Source organism: Lissotriton helveticus, chromosome 8 (assembly GCF_964261635.1).
Source record: "Lissotriton helveticus chromosome 8, aLisHel1.1, whole genome shotgun sequence".
NCBI lineage: Eukaryota > Metazoa > Chordata > Amphibia > Caudata > Salamandridae > Lissotriton > Lissotriton helveticus.
The window spans coordinates 537,036,449-537,057,340 of NC_136069.1; the positions used below are offsets into that span (position 1 = coordinate 537,036,449).

At 47.5% G+C, this 20,892-nt stretch overlaps 1 protein-coding gene across 2 annotated transcripts in view; it reads left to right on the plus strand.

The window, feature by feature from the left end:
- Positions 1 to 20,892, plus strand: part of TDRD3 (tudor domain containing 3) — an 860,519-nt gene that overhangs the window by 444,624 nt on the left and 395,003 nt on the right. For both annotated transcript variants that reach the window (XM_078657412.1, XM_078657411.1), the window contains exon 5: positions 10,741 to 10,882. In XM_078657412.1, coding sequence (XP_078513538.1) covers positions 10,741 to 10,882 — 142 coding nt within the window. The remainder of the gene's footprint in view (positions 1 to 10,740; positions 10,883 to 20,892) is intronic.

The following is a 20,892-nucleotide window of genomic DNA, read 5'->3' on the forward strand; positions in this document are numbered from 1 at the left end:
GAGGGTCAGGTTGGGGGACACCGGGGCTGCCCACCCCCAGGCCTCTTTCAGTTCATTCATCACTGTCACCCAGTATGTTTGTATTAGGGTGCATGACCAAACCATGTGGAAATAGTCCACACCGGGGGCTGCGCATCTGGGGCAGGAGGCGTCTCGTCTGAGGCCAGCTCTGTGCAAGCTCTGGGGGAAAGTTAGGCTGCGTGGAGGTAGTAGGTCTGTATAAGCATCAGTCTCGAGGAGATAGTAACTCGCGGGGCGCCATCAGGGCGTTGTGCCAGTGTGCATCCTCCAGCACGCCCACCCAGCCCTCCTACTGGGCCCATCGAAGACAGTGTGTGTCAGGGGAGTTTATTATGAGGGTAAAAAAGATTTGGGAGACACCACCGCGTCCAAGGTTTCCCATAAGTATCTTCGCTTCAAGTAAGTTGAACTGTGGGAAAGGGTCAGTTACGTATGAGGGCCTGAAGGGCGTGCTGTACCTGAAGATATTTATATAATTGGGAATTTGCTAGGGCGAAGGATTTTTGTAGGTCATCGAAGGAGCACATGTGGGTCCCTGCTAAGACATCCCCAAGTTGAGAGATTCCTATGAAATCCCAGGTCCGGAAGCCGGTGAGCGAAGCCACATCCCCCACCCAGGAGCCATGACATAGTGGGTTTTTTTGTGTAAGCCTAGCATTCCATTGTGTGTGGTGTAGGGCGGCGCACCAAGCTAAGAGTACCACTTGTGTAACCGTGGGCATCTGGGAGGGGATTGGGGCATCATATAGTAGTGCCTGCAGGGAAGAGAAGCCCAGGCGATTGAACTCTAGCTTGTAGGCCGGCTGGGACTACCCCCGTTGAACCAGTCGTGAGCTATGAAAAGTTGGGAGGGTAGGTGGTAGAGGTAGAGATTAGACATGCCCAGGCCACATTCATAGGAGCTTCGTTGACAGTGGGTGAGTGATATCCGTGGCCACTTGCCTTGCCACAGAAAGGTGTGGCGTCGCCCTCCAGCGCCCGGAACCAGGACCTTCGGATTGGGAGGGGAAAGTTGAGGAAAATGTGAAGGATGCGGGTTAAGATCATCATTTTTTACAGTGCTACGCAGCCCATCACGTTCAGGGGGAGATTTTGCCACTTCGTCAAGTCTGCTTTAGCATTCAGGATCAATGGTTGCAGATTCAGGGCCCAGGTGAGTTCTGGGTTGAGTGGCACCCATATTCCCAGGTATTTAAACTCAACCTGCGGAGGGAGATGGATGACTGCCAATCGAAGCAGTCCCTTGACGGGACCAGGGATACCAGCACCGATTTGGCTGGGTTCACTCTAAGACGCGAATCTCACCCAAGGGTCTCGAGTAGGAGGAGGGAGCGTGGGCTGGTCCGTGATGGGTCTGCTAGATATAGGAGGACTTCGTCCGTGTAAAGGGCGATGCGGTCCTAGTGATTGGTGTCCCACCCACATACCTTGTAAAGCTGATTGCTGCAAATAAGTTGAGCTGGGGATCCATTGCTAAAGTGAAGAGCAAGGGGGACAGGGGACAGCTGTGTCTTGTGCCACGTCAGATCGGGTAGGGGTAGGAAAGAACCCGTTCACTCGCACTCAGGCCAGAGGGTGTGAATAGAGCACATCCGACCATGCCTCGAAAACGTGGGCCGAGGCCGATCGGAACTTGTATTTTGCGAATGTAGTCCCAGTCCACAGTATCGAACGTCTTCTCAAAGTCAACTAAGAGCAACACCAGGTTGGACTGTAAAGAGGTGGTGGGATTGGGCCACCTGCAACCGTCGGATGCAGTGTCAAGTGCTTCTTTGCTGCATAAAGCTGCTTTGGTCCGGATGAACGAGTGCTGGTGCTCTTTTTAGTCTATTAGCCAAGATCGTGGCAAAGATTTTAATCTCGGTAGTGGGCACAGGAGCTGGAGGGGAGTGCGTTTTGGGAATCACCACAATGGTGGCAAAGGTCCCTTGGGAATGAGCCTTTCTGACAGGCCTCTTCAAAAATCTTCAGAAGGTGAGGGAGAAGTAGGTCCTGGTTTTTCACCAGGTATTCCATGGGCCTGGTGTCCTCCTGGGTGCCTGGCCTGGTGTCTTCCTGGGTGCCTGCCCTGAGAGGGCATCCCCGATCTGCTCCAACGTGATTGTGTCCTCTAGCGACTGGTAGTCCCCCTGTAGGAGGGAAGGGAGGCTGGCCGCTTTGTCTTTGTCTTTTGGCACAGAGTATAGTTGCTCATAATAGAGGGCAAAGGCTCGAGCAATGTCTGGCAAGGCCTGATGTACGTGGCCAGCCTCGTCCCTGATCTCGGGAACTATTTCATTGGCCTGGTGGTGGGAGGCCAGCCAGTACAACATATTCCCATTTTATCGCCCCTAACCATAAATATTAGCCATGGTAGGCGCGCCAAAGGTGTTTGGCCGCGTCAAGGGAGTGTTGTCGTATGTCTTCTTGGAGAAGGAGTAGTTGGCGGGCAGTGGCTTCCCCTGGGTTGAGGGGAGGCGGTGTTCCAAATGGATGGCCTGGGCTTCTAACTGAGTGATGAGGGAAAGGAGTGTGTGCTCTCGTGATCTAACAAAGCCCCTCGCAAAGCCCCAGATGGTGACTTGCTGGCTGGTCAGAGTGTACCTACTCGGGCCACCGTACCGGAATTGGTATGATAGTAGGATTGAAGTTCGTCTCTTAGGGCGTGGACAAAGGTCTGATCCTGAAGATACCATGCATTGATGGGCCACATGGGTCTTCGAATCGTGTGGCTGCCCCCCAGGTCAAGGAGTATGGGGGAGTGGTCTGAGATCCCTCTGGGTAGTATGTTGATGCAGGTCAGCGTTTGGCAGTCCAGGCTAGGTAGGAGAACAAGGTCAACGCATTAGTGTGTGTGGTGTAAGGCGGAGGTGTGTTTGTAGTGTTGGAGCGACGGGTGCCAGGATCGCCAGGCGTCAGACATCCAGTCCGTAATAAGGCTGGTTCTGGGACTTTTTCAGATAGCGGGACCGATGCAGTCGCGGGCCTATGCGGGGACAGTGTTAAAGTCTCCATCTAGCACGGTGAGGCCAATCGGGAGGGGCGAGGAGCACCGTCAGGTCAGCTAGGCTGACACTCAGAGCAGGTTGGGAGACGTAGATAGACAACACCACTGCCTGCCCTTCGACTGCCCTCCAGTGCTGCTATGAAGCGCCCCAGGGGGTCAAGAGTGACATAGGAAACCACCAGGGGGAAGGAGCGGTGGAGAAGAAGAATGGCGACCCCGCTAGCCCTGTAAAACCCTGCATGAAAGACCCTGTCACAGCCCTTGCAAGAGAGGAAGGGACATCGCCTACCCTGGAGGTGGGTTTCCTGCAGGAATAGGACTTCTGGGAGGTGGCTGTGGACAAATATGAAGACCGCTTAATGCATTCCAGCAGACTGTTAACGTTCCAGGACATTACCTTGAACGTCAATAGGTGGGGTTAGATGTTGCCGCTGGATGGGTTGCATGACCGGTGGGGGCCACGTGGATGGGCTGCATGGTCGTGAGGCGGGTGCCCGGGAGGCTCTGGAAATTATTTGAGTTGCTGGTCTATGGATACCCGAAAGAGTAGAAAGTGCGCTGGTGTCTATAGGGAAGGAAACATCTTGAACAGTTAATACAGAACAAAAACTCCACCCCACCCCATACTTCTACCCCAGAAGCAGCTTTCGCCCAAGGGAAATAGAATATTTGAATTAAAATAGGTTTGCAGTGATAGTCGTACAGCAGGAGGGTTGAAAGAACCAAGTTGAAAGCATAATTTAGAGTGATAGCTGGTACAAAGATAAGAATGCAAGGTCCGGTTGGAGTAGAAATTTTACCAGGCTGTTGTGTCTCGGTATAGGTCGAGGGGGGCTACTGGCACGCCTCCTCTGGAGTGTCAAAAAAGATGGACTTGTTCCGGTAACTTATTCGGAGCCGGGCTGGGAAGAGGAGGCGGTATTGAATTTCCATGTTCCGAAGCCTATATTTGACCTTTTGGTAGGATCGCCTGCTTATTTGGACCTCCATTGTGTAGTCAGGGAAGATCATGACTTTGCTGCTGCCATGGTGGAGGCCCGGCCTGGCTCGGGCCTCATTCAGGACCCCATCTTGGTCGCGGAAGTTTAGGATGCGGGCAATGATTGGTCACGGGGGGCTCCAGGCGGGGGCCGCGGGGCCAGGGAACGATGGGCCTGTTCAATCACAAACCATGACGATAAATGTCCCTCTGGCATCCAGGATCTGAACCATTTCTTCATGAGGTCTGCCATTTGTGACGTAGTATGTCGCCAAAGGATTCCGGGACACCCATGATTCCGATGTGTTTTCGGCTTGAGCTGTTTGCCACATCCTCCGCCCGAGCACGCAGCTCTGCCGTACTGATCACTAGTGAGGAAACTTGGGTTTTGAGGGCTGAGATGTTGTCTTTGACCCATGGAGATTAGGGACTCTGTCTCAGTAATCTGGCTTATTGCATTACGCAGGTCTTGGTGAAGCAGCGCCACATCCATCTTCACCCCTCCAACTCTGGCTTCAACCGCCACTTGGGAGGGTTGGATCGCTTGCAGGATAACGGAGAGGTTGTTTGGCGGGGCCTCCGCCTTGCCCATGTCTGCGCTGCCCAAGGTGCCTGAGGCGGGACTGCCAGAGCAGGTGGTGTAGTGATCTATTGGCATCTGTGAGCATGCAGCACGTAGGGCTTTGTCCTTTCCCATGATTGAGGACTCGCCTAGCTCTCGTCGGGTCCACTTCGGGCGTCGGGACCACTTCTGGCTTCGGGACCCCCAGCAAGTCGGTGCACCCTTCATCGCTCCAGGGGGGGTAGTGACGGCGACATTGACACTGCACCGATCCGTACAGCATGGTTGTAGAGGACAGAGTCTGGGCTAGGAAACTCTACCACGGACCCCAGTCTAGGACAGGCCTACAGCCCCATGCGCAGCCCTTGTACTTGAGGCCTGTAGGGTCCCACACAGGAAAGTTCAATACTGCAGCCAGTGCTCCTCAACAGTGGAGGGGGTGGACCCCTGTCCTTGTCAAATGATATGGCTGTTCTGGGTCACAGGGTAGGGAAGCTGTTGTCAGTGCCCAGCGGGGCCCCCAGCATGCCGCGCAGGCCCCGGTACCGATCCATGCAGCGAAGTCAGGCGCGGGACCTTAGGATGCCGATTAGGATGTGGTGGAGGTGGCAGTTGCCAGCTGGCAGCTCAGTTAGGGCGCTGTGGGGACCTCCGCACTGACCCTGCACCGATGTTTGCAGCAAGGCAGGCGTGGGACCCTGAGGTGTTGGTCGGGACACACTCAGACCTAGAGGGAAGTCCCTGCCTGTGGCAGCGTGCAGGAGAGCAGCCGCGGCCCAGAGGCGCTAGTTGCACAGGAGGCAGCATGAGGGATGATGTGCTGTCGTCTGGCAGGCCCCAACGGTTCAGGGCGGTCCCCGGTGCCTTCCACGCACCGATCTGTGTGGCAGAGTGAGGCGCGGGCCCTCAGGACATCAGAAAGCCCCCACCCAGGTTGCAGGAGAAAAGAAATTACGATGCAGGACCCTGCAGGGGGCCTCAGCAAGGGTTGGAGAAGCACTGCAGTAATCGAGCGGTCTGCTCCACCAGGCCCCATGGGCTGCCGCTCCAACTTGGCCGCATGTGAGGAGGGCGTGCCCCTCCAGGTTAGTTCGGGCCTGTTGTGGGGGGAAGCCAACGCCGCCCCGCTCCGCTCCCTTCTGGTTGATGGCTGATGTGACCTTTTGCGATCTGTCTGCCCTCTGGGGACTCCCCCGCAGTGCCGCAGGTCCGAGCACTCCCTCTGAAACGCTGTAGCGAGCGGGACACTCTGGGGAGCCGCCGGGCGCTGCAGGGTCGATCTGGGCCCTCTCCCTAAAGATATGACGGATTCCTGGGGACAGCAGCAGCTGGCATCCCGGATGCTGAGTGGATTGGCTTTGTTCTCGGCGGAGCTCGGGATTCAGGCGACCGCCATGATGGCCCCCTTGCCACGGCCTGCTGAGTATAGTTAAAGGGTTTCATTTGGAGTACCAATCGATCCAGTATATATGCAACCCAGAAATAAGTTCAATAAGTATATAAAAAAAATAGGTAAACTGAAATATTTCAGCAGGTTAAGGTGCAACAGAATTCGATTCAGAATTGTGATAGCCACCACAGTTCAGATACAAATTAAAGCAAACTGGTGTTCATAAAGAAACTTCCCTTCTCTCTTCTAAACATAAGTCAGTTCTAGGGTCATATATCAGGTGTCTAATTCGGGAGCATAGAAGGTGTCAGCTTGATCAGACTTCAGTTAGAAGTCTTGGGAAAAAAAAGAAATAAGTGTTTAGCACAAAGATTCACACTTGGCAAGCAGACAGGTCTGTACCAATCGAAGTCTAAAGGTAATCTGCTGTTTTCCAATTGTGAGAGTGCCACTTTAAAAGTAACAGGAGACTCAGAAACATTAATATCCCCTTTCTCACCACCAGGGACCAAACAAACCAGTACTTGAGTGCATCTACAGCATAGCTCCAATTTCCCAATGCATAGAGCGGATACCTTAGTTCTCAACCTTGAACATCTTGCCATTTTGGTACATGATTAACAGAAGGCTTATTTCGACCATTGTTTCTCCATGTCCACTGCCAAGTTTCTCTCTAGGCCTACAGAAGTCTAATACAGAAATGACGTCTTTCTCTAACTAACAACATAATAAAACTGCAAGAAAAGGAAAACATGTAAATATAACTTGAAGTGTAGGTATCAAAATGTGAATAACGAATACATGCTTTCATGTTCAAACTGAACGTTTGTGTACATTTGTATAAATCTATATTTTCTACAGTGAATACATTTCATTAATCCATTTTAGTTCACACACATGTTAATGGAGTTTAGGCACACAATGAATATAGTGTCAAATGCACGTATATAATTGCATTTCTGTGATGTTTAAGAGTGGAGTCTAAATTGCACTGCTCTGTGCCCTAGATGGCTTTGTGTTTTGGGTGCTGTGAATCAAACATTAAAAGGGACTATTTCATGTTTGTTTATGGATTACCCCAACTAATTCCTGAAGCTGAACAATGAAACACATTGTCAGCAGTTTCTTTTATCGTATATAGCCGTCTAGCCGCAGATTCCTTCTCTTAGAATCCTCCCAGGTGCCAGACTGGATCCAGAATCTCCCTCAGCAGTACCCCTATGCGTGGGCAGAGGGCGTCATGCGACTCCGTACCAATGTCGGCCATGTATGTGACATCACCGGAGCCAATATATGCCCCTACTCGAGGCGCGTACTTCCCCTTCGTTTTTTTTCGCGCTTACAGCTCGGATCCGAAGAGGCGGTTACTTCTGGCCATTTTTTGCCTAGATCAAGGTTTTAATCTTTGAAACAGTGTGCTTTTCTGTTGAAACCTTGTGGGTCTTGTGGACGGCAAATGTCCACGGACCCTCACTCCAATTGAATGGAAAACTACCACTTCCCAGTGCCACTAACCCTCAACACTACAACGGAAATTCTTAGGATATATTGGCACAGTTGAAACTAGCTGTGTATGAGATCAGTTGAGAAGTCTGAGTGTAGGATAGTGTTGGTCTGTATGAGGTGAGAATGGTTTGGTGTGGTTTATGACAGGAGGTAGATTCTTTTGTAATAACAGATGCACGGTTTCCCTAATCTGTTTTATCTGCATATGATTGTCAAAAAATTGGATGACTGCACCATTGGTGCTTATGTGGTCTTATAATATGTTTTTATAATGTAATTTTGTGTCATTGAATGAAAAAAAGAAATTATCTATGCAAAGGAATATAAATACATTTTTATAATCTAATAAAAGACAAACAACAGCATGCATATGTTCATGACTAGATGATTTCAGCATTGGTCAGCCCATGAAGCCCTGGCAGGCCTATGTAGAAGAAATATAAGTCTTGTGGGAGTGTTTCTATAAGCCTATTAGAACATTCCACCTACTGAGGGTAGAATGTTTTAAATTCAAAAGGGAGAAACAGAAAGACAAACATTGGAATTCTGTGGACAAACACCTTATACCAGTCATCATTAGCCCTCAGCCACTTCATTATCGTAAAAGGAGCTCCCAACATTCCAATATTCAAATAGTGGCTAGAGCCTGCCATAGTGAGCTCTACGGGTCGTTAAAGGCCCACTCCAGTGTTAAAGCCCGAGCCAAAGGCCAGGGCTTTAACAAAGCATGCCTTTAATTGTCAGTAGAGCCCGCTATGGAGGGCTCTAAGGCTATTAGAACAGTCCGCCCTAGAGAGCAGAATGTTCTAATTTCTAAAACAAAGGCCTCATGGAACCCGAGGGGATTGAAATCCCCTTGGGATCCGTGAGGCCTTTGTTCACAGCAACTTTTTTTAATCCAATCAGTTGTTCTAAGTCACATGATGCTAATACCATTCTTAACCCCTTTCCCAGTGCATGTTTTCCAACTATCCTCTCTGAGTCTAGTCTAGTCCCTGTGGAAATGGGAATGTGCCTTATTGTCTTGCTCGTCTTCCCATTCTTACTATCCCCACCAATAGTGCATACCGTAAAGTCTGTTTATTTTCCACCTTAAGGCTTAAATATATTTTTGTTTCCTAAACAAATCCGGTACTTTGAAGGCGACTTAGTCCTCATTATTTACCTAGGTCTGCCTTGGATATCTGATGTACTGGCTTCAGTGTCTGCTTAAATTAATCACAGCCACCGTGTCTTAGGACTCGAGCAGCACTCTATTGACGAAACACAAGTAGGCTGAACCTGGGCTGGGGTGGCTTGTGTTACCAGACAGTGGGGACCTGCCTTGGTAGTTCCGTTGGACTGTTTCAATTGGAGCAGGGCTAAGGCTGATTTGCTTATGTCTGTTTCCTGCCCGAGAGGGTATGGTGGCACAAAAAATTATTGCAGCCCAGAATAATTATTGTGACAGGGATGAATTTAAGCAATTCACCCATCACAGTTGTTTACCTCAAAACAACCATAAGGTCTAGCGATAACGCTAAGCAAATGTTTCAATGGTAAACAACCATTACTTCGCATCTTTTACTTCGCACTTCTTTTACTTAGCATCTTTTACTTAGCATTGTCTTTTACTTTGCATGCTTTTACTTAGCATGCCTTTACTTCGCATATGCCTTTACTTCGCATATGCCGTTACTTCGCAGGAGAATAGTGGATCCATGGTTGAAGGTGAAGAGGGACCACGGGCAGAGAGAAGTAAGTGGGGCGGTGTAGTTAGGGTAGTGTAGTAGTGTATGTGTAGTGTAGGGTGTAGTGTTTTAGTGTTTAGGGTAGTGTTGTAGTGTATGTGTAGTGTAGGGGGTAGTGTTGTAGGGTTTGGGGTACTGTATGTGTAGTGTAGGGTAGTGTTATAGGGTTTAGGGTAGTGTTGTAGTTTATGTGTAGTGTAGGGGTAGTGTTTTAGGGTTTAGGGTAGTGTTGTAGTTTATGTGTAGTGTAGGGTAGTGTTTTAGGGTTTAGGGCAGTGTTGTAGTGTATGTGTAGTGTAGGGTGTAGTGTTTTAGGGTTTAGGGTAGTGTTGTAGTGTATGTGTAGTGTAGGGGGTAGTGTTTTGGGGTTTAGGGCAATGTTGTAGCGTATGTGTAGTGGAGGGTAGTATTTTAGGGTTTAGGGTAGTGTTGTAGTGTAGGGGGTAGTGTTTTAGGGTTTAGGGTAGAGTTGTAGTGTATGTGTAGGGTAGTGTTTTAGGGTTTAGGGTAGTGTTGTAGTGTATGTGTAGTGTAGGGAGTAGTGTTTTAGGGTTTAAGGTAGTGTTGTAGTGTATGTGTACTGTAGGGTAGTGTTTTAGGGTTTAGGGTTGTGTTGTAGTGGTTTAGGGTAGAGTTGTAGTGTATGTGTAGTGTAGGGGGTAGTGTTTTAGGGTTTGGGGTAGTGTTGTAGTGTATGTGTAGTGTAGGGGATGTGTTTTAGGGTTTAGGGTAGTGTTGTAGTGTATGTGTACTGTAGGGGAAGTGTTTTAGGGTTTAGGGTAGTGATGTAGTGTATGTGTAGTGTAGGGTAGTGATTTATGGTTTTGGGAAGTGTAGGGGGCGTGGAGGGTAGTGTTGGTGTGTAGGGTAAAAAATAAAAAAAAGAATCTTTATGCGTAGTAAAATCCTGCGAAGTAATGTACTGCTAAGTAATGCCTATTTAATGCTTTTAGTTGTTTTTGCGAAGTAATGGTATGCGTAAAGAAATATTGCTAAGTAAAGGCATTTGCGAAGTAAAAACTTCGTAGAAAAGGCATGCAAAGTAACGTCATACATTCGTTTCAATCAACAGCACACACATAATGTAACTTAAGCCCCTCATATGGAGTTTTCTGAACTGCGGCTGCTGCTTTCAGTAAGCATGATTATGGACTAATACCATGAATGAATGAACGCAAGCAAAGGGCATTGTTATTATAAAGTACCTTTCACCCAAGTCATGTGCTCCTGCCTTGGGTTTGGGATGTATTACTTGGGTGGTGGGCAACTTTTTCCTAAGAGTGATGTAAAGCGCATTCAGTAATGACGCACCATTGTTGTTTTTCAATGTTAGGATGCAAGGAATAAAAAAGTTCCTGATTTTCAGTCTTATCATGGAACAGATGCCCAGCAAGCACTGATAGAAAAGTAGGTTCAAAACTACAAACGATAATTTATCAATTTGGTGAAATGTATTTTCCTGTGTGAGGCCTACATTCACTACGAGCGTGTTGTCGCTACACTTAGAGGTATTTTGTTGGCTCTCATAAAATGCTTTTAATAATATATTATTTTTATTATTTTTAGCTTGAACACCCCACCAGGCACAAAAATAAAGCTAATTGGAATTGTTGAGGTGAAAAACGGATGCCTGCTCGTGGACGACACAAACACCGTAGTACTTGGAGGTGAAGTGGAGCACCTTGTAGAAAAGTGGGAGTTGCAAAGGGTGAGGTAACACACACACCACTTCTCTAGAATTGGTTAGTTTCACAGCTTCATTTCTAAATTGATCTTGGAAAATAAATTAGTTGAATCGGGGCATTCGAAGCTCTTGAAAACATTTGTCATCGACGTGATTTGGGTATATGTCTTAAACACACATTTTTTTGTTCGGGGTTGTAAAATGTCAAGACCTATACAGCGGGGCTGTTCACAAAGGTCCTTTTTGCTTCATTCACATGATATTATATTGCGTAAAACGGAAAACAACAATAAAACGTATCATTTTCAAAACAGTGAACCAGCCCACTTTTCATTTTCCGGTCAAATATGGAAGATATTTTGGGCCAGATGTACGACGCACCAATTTGCGAGTCGCAAATTGCATCACATTTGCGTCTCGCAAATTGGGTTACACAACAGTGTCTGACATTGTTTGCGATTCCCAATGGGGTCACAAATTACATGTCTGATGCATAATAATGAGGCTATCGCAATGTGCGACCCCATTGGGAATGGCTGACACTCCCAGGGATGGTGACCTGCTGGGGTCCGCAGACCACCATGTCTTGGACTGCTTTTAAATAAAGTAATAAAAAAAAAACATTCAGCCTGTTTTACTTAAAGGAAAGCAGGATGCATTTAGACCACTGCCTGCCCTTAAAAAAGTATTTTGAAAGCCACTCACAAAGGGGAAGGGGTCTCCTGGGGACCCCTTCCTGTTTGCGAGTGGTTTACCACCCTTCTGCGAAGGGTGGTAAACTGCGACTCTTGTGCGACTGCAATTGCGGTTGCAAAACAGTCATACATAGCTTCAGGAGTCGCTATTAGGAAGGGATGCCCTTGTAACGCCCCTTTCTAATAGCGAGACGCTAACCCTATTTTGCTAGTCGCAAATTGATTTGTGTCCCGCAAAATAGGATAAGTACATGGGTTACACATTTTTTGCGGTCGCAAACGGGTCTAAAACCCATTTGCACCCACAAAAACCGCTTGTACATCTGGCCCTTTGTCCTTAAAATATTGACGAGTGATGCCGGTCTCTTGTGTTCTTTGCAAAAGCAAACTGATTTATATTATGTCAGCTATGACTTTTTATCTGCCAATGCTGCATACTGTTTGTGCCTGCAGGTTTCCGATTTGCAATGGCTTAATTTCTCTAGCTGCTGTGATCATTGAAAGAAGCTGAGTTAAACGTTTGTATTTAAATAGGCCTGACAGTTTACTCACTAACTTTTCCTATAAGAGGGGGATCTGATGGAGACATCTAGCCGCAGAATATCCCCCAGGCATCAGACTGGATCCAGAGAATTTTTTTCTCAGCAGCACCTCTGCGCCATGGGGTACGACGCTGCTTGGCTCCGCCCTGACCTCGTCCACGGACATGACATCAGTGGAGCCTTATAATTCCCTCCCGGCGCGCTGACGTCAGTTTTTTCTTTTCTGCATCCCAACGTGGATCCGGAGTAGTGGTTACCTCTGGCCTGTTTAGGCCTTCTCAACGCCTTTTGGCATCCGGGTACAGTGTGCAATGCCTTCGGGCTTCAAGACGTGTGCGATGTAAGTGGCAGATGTCGGCGACGGATCCACACACTATCTGTATGTGGTGCTTGGGAGAGCACCACGACTCCGAGGTGTGCGACGCTGGCAGCTGAAGCCAAAGTCCCTGCGGGAACGTCGTATGAAGTTGTTGTCCGGCTAGATGTCCCGTTCAGAATTCTCATGCTGCAGATCCCTCTCGTGCTGGGACGTAGGGTCGGGACAGGTCATGGAGTCCTTCCTGCGGACGTCGCTCACTCGATGCAGGTAAGCACCGGAAAAAGTAACGGAGGTCGTCGACCTCGCATAAACGTGACATCGGGGCCTGCTGCTCCCGGTCTCTGCCGGACACGGGCCCTCAGGAGTCGACCCTCCATTTCCTGGGGCTTGGGCTTCTAGGACCCAGATGGAGGCCTATTCTCGGCCCTTACTGGCCATCTTTGGGCCACCCCCTCTCCCTGGCGCACCTTTGGCCCCACAGAGGGCGTATGGACTTAGATCGGGACTTTGCCGGCGGGTTCGCCCCTCAGCGCCGGTCGAGTGCTCTTAGTCCGGCGTCGCTGCGACACAGCCCGGAGGGGCATCTTATTCGCAAGTCCAAGCCTGCTATGCTGTCTCTGCACAGCCCTGTGAGGCTCCCTACACCGACGCCGACTGCGACGCTGCTCTCGACTCCGAGTCGACTCCGTTCCTCTCCACATGTTCTCATCTCGGTGGAGGTCCAGTCGACGCCGGGCGGACAGGACTCCTTCGGGGGTCATCGATGTCGAGACGTAAAATCTTGACATTGATCAACGCCGGTGTTATCCTTGACGTATCCTCCGTTGGTGGTAGATGAGGAGGCTGCCCTTGAGGAGGCCCCTGTGGGTTTGCCACCCCCGTTTTTTTTTTTTTTCTGCACCTCGGGGCAGGAACCCATGCCCTGGCTGGGCCTTGGTTGTCCTCTAGCTATGGAACCCCCACGGTTTGGTGGACTGGTTAGCCTCCTTCCGTCACCTACGGATGACTTGTTGTCACCACCTAGGATGGCCACGGTGGCTGTCCTGGCTTCAGATATTTTACAGATGCAGCCACCCTCGGTCTCTCTGCCCTCTGATCCCTTGATGGATCTACTCCACCAGGGCGCTGTGGCCGTGGAGCCCTTATTGCCTTTTGTTGAGTCGTTATGCAACACTCTTCTTGGGACTTGGGTGAGACCCTCTTCGGGGGACCCGGTGAATCGTGCTTGTGCCCATCGACATCGCCCGGCTCCAGATGACCCTGCCTGTTTGTCTCTCTATCCTTGGGCTCAAGGGCTGGTGGTCCAGGCGGCCTCAGCCTTGCTGCCTTCTGCCCCCCCTCCTCCATTACTCTCTCCCACTTGGGAGTCTCGCTGGTTGGTGTCGTGTGGCCGCCATTTCTTTGTGTCCACCAGTGCGGGCCTTAGATCCCTGAACACGTCTTGCTTGTTTGCACGGGCTACTTCGGCCCTTTGGGACTCGGTTGACCGCCTCCTTCCCTCTCTTCCAGAGGGCCCTCAGACTGACCTGGATCAGTTGATACTTGATGGCCGGGACTTGGCCCAGTTTTCCATTCTGTCGGCCATAGACACCACTGATTCTGTGGGTCGGGCTATGGCCAGGCCAGTTGCTCTGCGTCGCCATGCCTGGCTGCACGATGGCTGTTTCCCTGCAAATGTTCAGGAGCGTCTTAAGGATTTGCCCTTTGGTGGAGTGGCTCTGTTTGACAGACATGCTGACTTAGCGGTTCAGCATCTCATGTCTGATTTTCCATTAATTCCGTGGCTTTCTAATCCTTCATGCGGACTTTGTCTTTTAGTTGCAGTATTGTCACTGCTTTTTTCTGATGTCTGTCTATGGGTTCAATACGTTATTTCCCGGATGGACTGTATGGCTATTTGCTGTCTTTTTCCTTCTTTTGCTACAGCTGGCCAGCTGTTTCTACATTTCCTTTTAAATACCTCTGCCTACGAGCTTGTCTCAAGAGGTGTCCCTTTCTTTTATAGGGATGCGCCATACCTTAAGTGGGATACTTGTTGGCTATTGTATTTCTGCTCTTTCTTGCATGGGAAGTTTCGAAGGCTCCAGCGGAGCCTTAGGTTTCTTCTCTTCTGTCCCTCTGGGGATTCGTTCTATGGGGCGTACTACGGGCCTTCCATTTCGTCCCGTTCTTCCTATGTTTGTAGGAAGTCCCCTTTGGTGATGCCCACTGGGTTGGGTTTCTTCCTGGGGTTGTGCGTTGTCGTCTACTGGCAATCCGTAGCTCTCTCCTGCCTCTATGGAAGCACGCTTCCCCACAGTGTTGTTGGTTTTCTGACACGCTTGGCTCTCCCCGGCGTGTTCTTTCAGCTTTCACTGTCCCTTTTTCTGCCTACGTGGCCTGCCTTAGATGTAGACACGTGTCCTTTGGGGGGCATGTTGCTCTGTTCCGTCCAGAACACTTTCTTCAGTGTTCTGTGTGGGTTCAACATGTGAGTGCACACAGGATATGTTCGCTTTCATGGGGTGCCAGAAGTGTTCCTTGCGCCCTGTCTTGGCGGCGTTCTATTCTGGTGGTTTGTCTCTCACTTCCTGGTGTGGGGAATTGCTTACGTCTTCTATTTACGTATGCACTTCCTTGTCCTGGACAACGATCCCATTTCGTTTCTCGCCGCGCAGGGGTTTAGGTACTTCCACTCCTAGCCTTTGCCGATGTTGTATGACTCACTGTGGCATTTTTGCTTTATTTTCTGTTTGTTTACGGAGTTGGTATTCTTCCTCAGGATACTCGTTGTCATTATAAAGTGCCTGTATTTGGCTATATATATTTTTCTGACCGAGCTATGTCTGTGTATTTCTCACTCCTTTCTTGTGAGTGTAGTGTTTAGTGTCCCCGCCTGTCTTGCGGGAGACCAAGGTTCCTTCCCCGTCGGGGGGGATGCTGTTGCCTTTAGGGTGTCCTCGACATTGTCTTTCACAATTTGTTCATATATATATATATATATATATATATATATATATATATATATATATATATGTATGTCTTCATCTGCATGTATAGATGTCCGGCGATATACACATAACGAGAGAGCATGCATACTAGGTTTTTCCTTGGCCTAGTATCAGGGGCGTTTGCCCCAGATTCTCTTTATCTCTCTCTCATATGGGAGCGAGCTCTCTGTGTGTCCCTGGTTTTGCCGGTTTCCCTTTGCCGTTTGTACCTCTGGGTAAGGTTGGCTGGTTGGCTGCCTGGTGATGCGCCTCCCTCTTTTTGCTGTGCATGTGTGCTGTTGATGCGCCGCTTCCTTGGCCTTTTGCATAGGTGTTGTGTGATTTTCACGGTACACACTGTTTCCTTGTGTGTATCCTGTTATCCACATAGCTCTAACTCCTGGTAGTCATGGTTCTGTATATCTCTGTGTGGTGATGTCTGTCCACTCACCTTTAATTTTTTGACATCCACTGTGGTGTATGTTACGTTGGTATGCTGTGATGCTGTGGTGCTATCTTGTCCCTTTTCAGCGGCTGTGTTTCTTGCGGAACCTTGGGATCCGGTGCTCAGTTTAACTTCTTTTTGTGGAAGTTATATACTTTCTCCCTTTATGCGCTAATCTTTCTGGTTCTCTGTTCCCTTCGTTCCTGTCTGGACGAGGGAGGTCTTGTACCGGCCTCTGACGACTTGTGGTGCCTTTACCTCCCCTTGTTCTTGCTCCTTTACAGAGTTTCATAGGTATTTTGTCAGCTACGCTGGCATTGCTATCCCCACCGTGTTAAGTCAATGTTGTTGACGGATCAGTTATTTTTGGAACTTGGTGGGTTTTCAGTTGCAGACCCTCCTCCAATGGGGTATGGCTTTGGTATCTATTCTAAGTTAAAGAATCTGCAGCTAGATGTCTCTTATCAGATGAACGAGTTACTTACCTTTGGTAACAATGTATCTGGTAGAGACACAGTCTAGTCGTAGATTCCTTAACGCCCACCCATCCTCCCCGCTCTGCGAGGACCTTGACAGGTGGGGTTTACCCACTTATCTCCATCCAGGTGGCTTTTGTCTTCCTGCGGGGTGACCTCTTTCACCCGTCTCCTGGTCAGGATGGCTCATTATGTTTATCTATTATTTTTCCACCCATTATTGGGTGGTAGGTTCATATATCCTTCTACACTCCTACACCCTGGTTCTTCCAGTGTGCGGCTTACTGCTGGTCTTCTTCCCTCCCTCCCCTTCCCCTGTCTTCTCTCCATTACTTGATTGTTACAGTCGATTGGATCAAGGTCTCTTGACTGTAACTCAGTCACTGGATCTCTTGTAGGGTGTATGGTTGCACATTCTCTGTTATTGGTAATCTGTGGTGGATTCCCGTGAGTCATATTGCTTCGGTCTTGTTGCCCTTCACGGTTATATCCTGTGGTTGTAGCCTTCCTGTCGTTATCCATGACATTAATTTCCAGCACCGTTTTGCCTCATGGAAGAGCACAGTTTTGCTAGACTGTTTATAGAAGCAGGTTCCCTGCTCTTTCCCTTCACTTCCTTTCAATATACAGTGCTCTTTCACTGTCATTTGTGGTGCTGTTTCTCATCATTCTTTTCTCGTGTCATTGTTTCAATGATTTGTACTTTTTTTTACATACTGTTCCCATGCTCTCACAGTTTTCGTAGTGGCTCCGCGTTCAGGCACGGAAGGTTTTACCAAAGAAAACTGACGTCAGTACGCCAGGTGGGACTCGTATGACGTCAGGGCGGAGCCATGCGGCGCCGTTCCCCGGTGCGCAGAGGTGCTGCTGAGAGAAACATTTCTCCGGATCCAGTCTTACCCCTGGGGGGGATATTCTAAGTTAAGGAATCTGCAGCTAGACTGTGTCTCTACCAGATACATTGTTACCGAAGGTAAGTAACTCGTTCTTTAAGCTTTTTTATTCTGCAAATATAGTACCTGACTCCAAAAAAATAAAATTCATGCGTGCGAGTGACACTTGTGCAAGGGAAACGTTTTAAATAACACGTTCGGAACTTAGTGGCAACCTACAAGAACAGAATCTTATCGAAAAAGCCCAGGCTTGCATGCCAAACAGTGGGTGAAACACATGTTGGCAGCACTGTCATTTATTTATTTGCGGTAATTTTAATCTTGAACATCAATCCCTATCCTATGACTGTATTATAAAACATCAATTTGCAGTGAATATATTCTGGAATATCAAGTCTTACCACATGATATATTGGGAACTGTTCAGCTGGCTCTCCTTCTGAAGAACGAATAAGATAATGATTAAAAAGTAAAAGAAAAAAAGGTAATACAATTTTGGCATTTCAACTTAGTTCATTTGAGGAATCATTTGTATCATCCTACTTTGTACACTTGGGATTTGATTGCATAAATATTGGGACTAACACATTCTACAGAATACCACTTAAGTGCAAATGAGCGGTCTCAGGCGCACCCTCAACGAGTGTAAATATTCCTTCAGTATAGATATTATGATACTATAACGGCACTAACTGGCAGGTCCAGAGTGGTTTAGGCCTTCATCATTTAACTGCCATTCTAGGGACCTGGTATTGGCTAGTAATTTTAATATAAATATCTGTGCCACCCATGCAAGAGAGCGTTTTTCACATTGAACCTGGTCAGTATTAAGACAAGGGATAGAACACAGGGACAAGTACAAAAGAATACAATTAAGTATTGTTGTGACTGGAAAAAAGTGCTCCTGCTTTTTACATCTAATCAATACCTTGCTGTTGCCTTGTTACAGAGTTCTAGAGTTTAGCTCCAGTCCTTCACAGTTTAACCACTGAATGATCCTGTTGTGAAGGGACACCACACTCCCATTTCCAGATGGAGCCTGAAGAAAGTAAAGACATTTCCTGGAAAAGTGTTTAACTTGAACGCCCAAAAAACTTAAAGGAGGATTTCGAATCTACTAGTGTCCTAGCTCTATGCATTTCAAAACTAGGTGGCGTGGTTACTGTATAAATACAGCGTTTGAAAAAACAACCCTGTGGCAAGAATGCTTGTAGTTTATCGACCCTTCATTGTGGAACTTTAACCAATCCTACATTTGCTGGCCTATTCTAGGACAGTTTGTGAGTTGAGTAACCAGCTGTAACCTCACATAGTCCAGAGAGGTACGTATCCTTGAAATTAAAACCTCCGTAGGAGTTGGGCCCCTAAAACCTGCCTTGGAAACTACAATTGAGTTGGAAACGATTTACTTCAAACTCTTCCAGACTCAGACTTATAAAATCACTGTAAATAAGTGTACATTTTATGCATGTGATGGAGCGCGCATGTCACCCGACTATAAAATTTACCATATACGCATTGGGCCCATTAATTCAATTCACTATATTTATTAATCGGGTAACCTTACACTCTACCACCTGTAACCCTGTTCCTTCCTATTTATTTCCAGTGTACCCGACTTACCAATCCACTGTTACGGGTACCTATGATCACAATGGATCAGGGAGCTAGCTGTAAAAGAAAGGCAGACACAAAATACAAAATACTATTTATCTTTGCACTTATGTAATAACCAGAGACACAGGAAGTTTTCAAGGTCTTTATCTAGTTTTCTTCAAGTTCAGAAAGTAAAAGATTTACAGCAATTAAACTGTCAATAACTAAGATTATAAAGAGCACACATTCATAAAGGAAGTAAATAAGACCAACCATTTAGGATTTATAAAGGGAAGGTAAGAAAGGGAACATACTAATATAGGTTTCAGAGCTTAGACTCAGTTTGATGTCTAAAGGATGGGAAAAATAAGGACCATACTAGAATTTCACAATTTAATAATCCCCGTGAAGATGAGAAAGGGAAAAAGACTTTAATCTGTACTATGATAATTTTGAGACACCAAGTAACTATAGGGAAGGTAAGACTGGAACATGCTAATATTCAGAGTTATGACTTTAAATTCAGTAAAGGGTGGGTAAGAGAATTATTATTATTATTATTATTATTATTATTATTATCCACCTATAAGGTAGGGGAAAAATGGAACAAGCTAATGAAAGCACTTTCACGATTTCAGTAATTTATAAAAGGTAGGGTAAGAACAAGGAACATATGCAATTATGAATTTAGCAAAAATTCAGGCAAGGATAAGAATAAAGAATGCAAGTGTGTTTCCCTAACAGCTCTATATTTACCTAGCACTGTGTGGAGACCAACCCTGGCCACGGGTCAGTTAAGGACAGTAGGAACTCCAAGGAAGATAGACGCCAGTAGGCCACCAGGTGCAGAATAGACACCCCAGGACAGGACAGGAAAACCAGATTAGGATCAGGACAGGACCATCAAGGTAAGACCAGCACCCGCAGTTCGGTAGCAACGCCTGCTCTACACCCTCTCTGCAGCCATCAGCCAGAACCCCGATTGGGTTATCGAATTCCCCAGCAAAGTGCTCCGCCAGCACTTAAGGTTTCAGAACCCCGACTTGGGTCTCTGGAAATTACGGACGGAGGGCTCCGCAGCTCTCTGTATCAGTCACCTTTTGAGTGCGTTGGGTCAGTGACAGGTCAGCTATTCGGACAAGTCGGACAATTTCTCTAGCTAAACCTAGGCTAGTTATACTGTTTTCGGGTCAGTGTACCACCCCCCAAATGTTGCAAGTGTAAGAATCCCCAATTTCGATTGGTCCAAAAGTAGGATAGGTCAACACACCAACCAGGTTTTACGTTTTCAAGCCCCAATTTACATCTTTTGGGACCTCCCATTGAATTTGGGGTTCCCATGACATGTTTTACAAAATACAATGGAGAATACAAAGTTTATATACAATTGTGTCGAATGCAGTACAATTCAGCTTCGTTGTGCTGGGTCACAGGTCGATTCCCATGAGCATCTTGTCTGTGGCAGCCAGCTGGCTGGGTTCCACTTGTACAAGGTTTTCTTCCCTCTGCTAGGATTACATGCGCAGTAGGGACTTCTAAGATGGAGTTTCAGACACCTCCCAGGCCCAAAAGATTCGCCATATGAAAGTAAAGGAAAACAATTTAGAACATAGAAATAAATGAATACACTGTATACCAGGAATCCCTATATGACTCCCCTTACTTTATACTAACTTATAGCATTAAGATTAGTGCAAAGCGAACAGCAGTGCGAAAGCTGCAGTGCAAGCTTCGGCATGTGAGTACACAAAACGGCCATTTTAAAGCCAGTGCGCAAGCGCAAAGATTTCCCACCAGAACTGCGAGTACGTCACGTCACGTGAGTTTGACCAACGCATGCGCAGAAGAAATTCCTGCGTAGCAGCGGCCATTTTATTAGCAAGCGTATTACGGTTAGTAAACACATAGGCAAGCGTCACTGGGACACCCCGTGTAATGTAAAAAGTGCACTATTAGTAAGACGAACAGGTTGATTACATTTAATAACGTTATTCGAGGTTCTTGATCCAAGCAAGTCGCTTTACGTGCGAATCCTTGCTCCATAAATCCCCTCTTTGATGATATTTTATATCATCACAAATTCATAGAACCAGATGCCA